The sequence below is a fragment of the Brassica oleracea genome, unplaced genomic scaffold (genome assembly GCF_000695525.1).
Source record: "Brassica oleracea var. oleracea cultivar TO1000 unplaced genomic scaffold, BOL UnpScaffold00902, whole genome shotgun sequence".
Lineage (NCBI taxonomy): Eukaryota > Viridiplantae > Streptophyta > Magnoliopsida > Brassicales > Brassicaceae > Brassica > Brassica oleracea.
Window position 1 is genome coordinate 25,603 of NW_013617510.1, and position 6,415 is coordinate 32,017.

The following is a 6,415-nucleotide window of genomic DNA, read 5'->3' on the forward strand; positions in this document are numbered from 1 at the left end:
CTCATAGCTTCCCACAAACTTACACACCTGCTCATTCACCCTTCCCCACCTCTGCTTACACTGACTCCACTCTCTAGGAGCAAAGCCAGTGAGCTGAGGGCTTGAATTAAAATATTCTTCTATTCTTTTCTAAAACGACCCTAACTTCTGCTGGTTACTAACTATGGGATCCTTGCTGGTGTTCAACCAAGCACTGATGAGCACAATGTCTTCTTGTGTTGTCCACTTTCTCCTTTCCACCGGTTTAGGAACATCAGAAGACCCTACTTCTATGGTTTGACTGCTCTGGGAAGATAATAGGTTCATAAACCCGGGAGAATTAAGGGAAAACGGATCCATTTTGGTTTCGGGTGGTGTTTTAAACTTTCTTTGTGTTTTGAGAAGTTGGTTTGAGTTTAGGGTCGAAAGGATTTGCTATGTATTTAAACTACTATTTTGCTTTGAGTTTCGGGTGGTGTTTCTAACTACCAAACATTGATTATACTTAATTAGACAACAAGTTGTTCACACACTGCATTCATTACACATCAAATCAGTTTTTAAAAACTCGAACAAGAAGTAGACAGAGAGCATTCATCAGAGCATTAATCACAGCAACCAACTAACATAGATTTAATGAAACCTAGTTCAGTTCCTAGCTAGAACCCATCAACTACAGAATAGAACGTGCTGCGCCAGTAGAGAAGTAGAACCCGTGACCTGCAAAATAACACAGAAGAAGCAAGACAAGTTGTTAATCAACTAGATACAGTGATCAAGTAATCAAGTAAGCAAGTAATCAAGTAACCAATTTATGAACTACACAACCTAAACAACTACGCGAGTAATCACCTAAACAACTATCACTGACCAGATCAAAGCATCTCAGAAATGAGTTTGTCCTTCAGAGACACCTCACTATCAGTTAGAGTATCTTTTTTGGATAGGAGACGTTCTAGTAATTTCTGTTTGGATATGTTCTGTTTCAAGTCTAGAATGCTCTCCAGTCGATCAAATGCTGCTTCATTCCCATGCTTCTTGCGTTTGGCTGCTTTGCAAGCCTTAACACCAGGAGGCCTAACCTCTTCCGAGTCAGGCACCGTCTCCACAGGTTCCTTCCTTTTCTCCTTTGCACCATCTTTTGACACAGAGTTTGATCTCCATTTTTGATCAAACCGCAGCTCCCTCCACGCATGTTCAAGTGTGAACTTGACCTGGTAGTCGTTTAAGAAGATGTCATGGGCAGACTTCATGACATCGTTCTCATTTTGGCCACTAGATTGCTCCTTCAAAGCGGCCTCATAGCTTCCCACAAACTTACACACCTGTTCATTCACCATTCCCCACCTTTTCTTACACTGACTCCACTCTCTAGGAGCAAAGCCAGTGAGCTGAGGGCTTGAATTAAAATATTCTTCTATTCTTTTCTAAAACGACCCTAACTTCTGCTGGTTACTAACTATGGGATCCTTGCTGGTGTTCAACCAAGCACTGATGAGCACAATGTCTTCTTGTGTTGTCCACTTTCTCCTTTCCACCGGTTTAGGAACATCAGAAGACCCTACTTCTATGGTTTGACTGCTCTGGGAAGATAATAGGTTCATAAACCCGGGAGAATTAAGGGAAAACGGATCCATTTTGGTTTCGGGTGGTGTTTTAAACTTTCTTTGTGTTTTGAGAAGTTGGTTTGAGTTTAGGGTCGAAAGGATTTGCTATGTATTTAAACTACTATTTTGCTTTGAGTTTCGGGTGGTGTTTCTAACTACCAAACATTGATTATACTTAATTAGACAACAAGTTGTTCACACACTGCATTCATTACACATCAAATCAGTTTTTAAAAACTCGAACAAGAAGTAGACAGAGAGCATTCATCAGAGCACTAAGCACAGCAACCAACTAACATAGATTTAATGAAACCTAGTTCAGTTCCTACTCTAGAGAGCATCACATCACATTCAGAGCATTTCAAATAATACAACACGGAACCTAGCATTATGAAGATCTAGTTTAGTTCCTAGTCTACCTAGTTAAGTTCAGTTCTACTTCAGCAAGCAACCTACACGGGAACATTTTTTTAAACTAAATACTACTTCTACTTCAGTTCAGTTTAGTTTGAGTGTTTACCTTTTGGATTTCATTCGAAGCAGACCTTCTCAAGATCAGCCACCTGCACAGTGAGGTTATAAACGTCACTAGTGAGGTTATCAAGCATCAAAGTGAGCCTTTTAACCTGTGCATGCACATGGAAACAAAGAAACGTTGTTAGTGACTTAAAAAAAACCTAACTTTACAATTATTAACTTGCTATTCGATACTCTCAAAAAAACTTCACTAACCTCAACACTCTCAATCTGTTTATTGAGATTGGGCACCCACTTGATCACCTGCTCAGCCTCCTCCACACGCTTACGCAGGCGTTCCATCTCCTCCTGTACACCTATCACCCAAGGCTGACGATAATGAAACCCATCAGCCTTGTTGATAACATAAACACAACAAACTTGCACAACTAAAATAAAATTAATACTAATTTTCCAAGTGAGAGTAATGCATGGAAGAAGCGGTTTTTATCTCTTACCTCGTAGTTTATGCAGGTGAAGAAGCGCTTCCCAGGAAGAGTGTCGTACTCCTCCTTCACCCGAACCTCGTCAATGATTCTCCCACCATAGGGACATCTTCTGGGAATCCCGTATTGTGAATCGTCCACGTTTCCCAACATGTTGAAGTACTCCTGTTGCCTCTTTCTATCTCTTCTCTCTTCTGCGGGATCCATCTGAACCAGAGAAGCAAACTGATTACAACATAATCACGAAAAATATGATAAAACAAACACTAAATCAAACCCACATGACGTTTTAAAACCACTAATCGAAAACCCTCAAAATCGATTTTGAACCCTAATTCGAAAACCCCAATTCGATTTCTAATCACCGAGAAACCAACCATAAATCGATAAATCGAACCCACATGACATTTTAAAACCACTAATCGAAAACCCCCAAAATCGATTTTGAACCCTAACTCGAAAACCCCAATTCGATTTCCAATCACCGAGAAACCAACCATAAATCGATAAATTGAACCCCGCATGAGGTTTACAACCATAAATCCGAACCCCCGTATCGATTTCGAACCCTAACTCGAAACCACAAAATCTATTTCGAATTCCCGAGATCGATTTCAACCCCAAAAAGCTTCTATCTAACCGTGAATCCACTCGATACTCACCTGAGCTCGTGGATGAGACACTCCGTCGTCGATTCGAAGGAGAAAATTGGAGAAATATCGGCGTCGCACGAGAATCGCCTCTCGGACCGAAACCCTAGTTTTTTTCATAAATGAGAGAAAATGATTTCTCTCCGCTTTCCTCCTCGTGAACTCAATAACGCGTCTCCAATGGATGGCTGACACCTGGCGTGAACCCGTTTCATACGGGGTCACTCGTAAGATGCGGGTCGCGGAATTAAACCCATTTTCTTTTTCTTTTTTGCTTCCGGGCCTATGAACCCGAACTCATGAACCCCTTTACAACTCTCAATGGGGCTGCTCTAAGAGAACACATCTGAGGAGGGGGCCCAGTCATGTTGGGCCGCTAATTTACAAGCCCAAAAGGCACCTCCTTATTCATGTCATCTTCCCTTCTTCTTCTCTACCCAAACTAAATTTGAAACCTCCTCTCCCATTCTGCTGCTGCGATCTATCAGCCTCTCGAGAGAGATACAGGTATCATCAATGTGTGAGTTTTGTGTTTGTCTCTCTTTTGCTCCTCCTTTGATTTACGGTATTCTTTTTTTTTTTTGCCAAAGCAACCGGAGATCATATAGGATGATGAATTCGGATGTGAAGGAAGACCTCTTCGATTGTATATTGCGACTAGAGGATACACACATACAACAAGGCTTCGACGAGGGTTACGAAGCGGGTCTAGTATCGGGTCAGGAAGACGCTCGTCATCTGGGTTCGAGACAGGCGAGCTGCTCGGTTTCTACAAAGGGTGCTCTTCCATCTGGAACTCTCCTGATCTCCTTGTTCACTTGTCTCCTCAGCTCCACAAGCATCTCCATGACTTCCAAGCCTTGCTCGATAAGTTCCCGCTCTTGGATCCCTAGGACGAAACCAAGGATGATCTTAGGGTTAAATTCAACATCATATGCGCATCTCTGGGAATATCCAAGAAACAATTGGTGTACAAGGGATACCCAAACCCTTCTTCCAATCTCGACTTCTAAGTAACAACACACACCACACGAGTGTATTTGTATTTGTATTTGTATCCTCCTCCTCCTCCTCCTCTTTTTCTTTAGCCACAAAAGAGTATTAGATTTTTATTGGTTTGTCCTTTTTTCCTGGACATGTGTGAATGAAATGCTGGCCACATATTCAAGTGTGGTGGATAATATCACAGCATCTTGGCTTCGGTGCAGACAATGGCTCTGGTGCACGGGGCAGGGGTCATAGAGGTCGCCTGTAACTTGCTGAATCCAAGCCATGTCGGAGGAGATGATGTTCAAGGACTGATCGAGAGGCTTGGCAGAGAGGAAGGTCTGCTTGTGGGAAAAGGGTATTATACTGACTATACAGCCGACCAGATCACTCAACGATACAAGGACTTGCTCATCAAAAATTCATATCATACATAAGTTGTTTGTGTTCAAAATAAGAAGTTTTGAAGTTGTTTTTGTTTTTTTGTGTTAAAAGATTAATGTCACTGGGTTTCTAATACATGGCCTTTTTAAGTAGCTTGACAAACTTGACCATAAAGTCAAAAAACAATATGATGTTGTCATTCCCACGTCCATCATATACGTATCTCTTTCTTTTTTGTGCGGTTGTGTGTGTTTTATGTATTGTTATTATCATGACTCTAAACTGAAATGAGCGGAGATTAAATTAATTGAAAGGATAGAATATGAGATTAGTTCATATGGTAAGATGCAAAAATATCAATAAATCCCATCATTGGTGTTTTGTCTCAAAATGATGATTGTGCGAGGGATGCCCTGCCCTTTGCCTTATAGTTCTTAAAGCTGATCTCTTGCGATTTATACCTTTTGTGTGTTTCCACACTTGCTCAAGTGTATAGCAAATTGGCAATGCATGCAAGTCATCGAACAACTGGGTTAATAGATATCTAAAGTTACGTGTGGCCTTGGGACGATGTAGTAGTAGTAGTAGTTGAGATGTCTGTCATTCAAATCCGTACTATAAGTTGTGGTGTATATCATCTTTTTTTTTGAGCAAACCAAATGAGATTACTTAAACATAAAACGGTTCTACAAGGTTCCATCCGAGTCAATGGGAAAGAGGGCTGCTTTAGCAAGCAAGTCAGCCTCAACATTTTTTAAACGCGGGACAAATATAAATGAGATATAGGAAAAAGAGCGAGCCAACACATTGATGTCATGGAGAACGCCTTTCAACACCACATCCTGTCCTTGATTCTTCAAGAGCGAAACGAGGTTTTTAGAGTCGGAGTAGACACGAATGCTACTGACATGTGAAGAGATTGCAGCGGTGATTGCCGCTTTGACCGCCAAAGCTTCGGCCACAAGAGCCGAAGGAACATAACGCCAGTACGAGGAGGATCTTTCTGCAACAGCATTGTCGGCATCACGAAGGAGCCAGCCAATCCCGCAGTTCCATGTCGATGGGTTCCAAGCTGCATCTGAATAAGATGACCAAGTGTAAGAGTTAGCAACTGGTAACTGAGAAAGATGGACCACACACTGTGGTATAGAAGGCATTTTATCACACGATTGAGCAGCCTTCCACGCTCGAGCATCTTGGAGGGCTTTAAGCACAGTGTCTTGTTCAGAAAAGACCGTATTTTCAAACATCAGCTTGTTCCTATTTGTCCAAAGGATCCAAAGAATCCATGGATATAGCGGGGTTGTTCCTAGACCCGATGGGGGGAGAGAGAGCATTCTCCTACATTGCTGCAAGAGAGAAGATATCGAGTTTGTATTATCCACTGACGGTTTGAACATACACGGGACTAGGTCCCAGACTTTAGCCGCAAACGGGCACTTTAGCAGGACGTGAAGCTCCGTCTCCACTGCTCCACATCTCTTGCAGACGACCTCCGACGATAAACCTCGAGCTTGTAAAACAGAGCCAACAGGGAGTGCTCTGTTATTAGCCTTCCACATGAAATGTTTGATTTTTGGGGAAGTATCCACCTGCCAAATGCACTTCTTCCACTTGAAAGTCCTGTCTTCCTGTGTTCCGTTGCAGAGTTTAGCCACCGCATAACCTGATTTTGTAGTATATTCTCCCGACGCATTGGGGAGCCAAACCAATTCATCGGGCGCTTGCAGTGCACTTGGGATCAGTCTGCGGATGAAGTTCTCATAATGTGGTAAGGTTTCCCTGATAGCCTCAACGTCCCACTCGTTGGTTCCTGGTGTTATGAGACTACTGACGCGCCAGGCTT

General features: G+C 42.3%; 2 protein-coding genes across 2 annotated transcripts in view; both read right to left on the bottom strand.

The window, feature by feature from the left end:
* Positions 1–854: 854 nt before the first annotated feature.
* On the bottom strand, positions 855–1,319 carry LOC106320383 (glutathione S-transferase T2-like). Its single transcript, XM_013758736.1, has one exon. The coding sequence runs from the start codon at positions 1,317–1,319 to the stop codon at positions 855–857; it is 465 nt and encodes a 154-aa protein (XP_013614190.1).
* Positions 1,320–5,255: 3,936 nt separating this feature from the next.
* LOC106320384 overlaps positions 5,256–6,415 on the bottom strand; it is a 3,905-nt gene continuing 2,745 nt past the window's right edge. Inside the window, exon 3 of the mRNA XM_013758737.1 lies at positions 5,256–6,412. Coding sequence (XP_013614191.1) covers positions 5,256–6,412 — 1,157 coding nt within the window. The remainder of the gene's footprint in view (positions 6,413–6,415) is intronic.

Coding starts and splice junctions, on each gene's coding strand:
- LOC106320383 (XM_013758736.1), bottom strand. CDS start 1,319: ATGGTGAATGAACAGGTGTGTAAGTTTGTGGGAAGCTATGAGGCCGCT.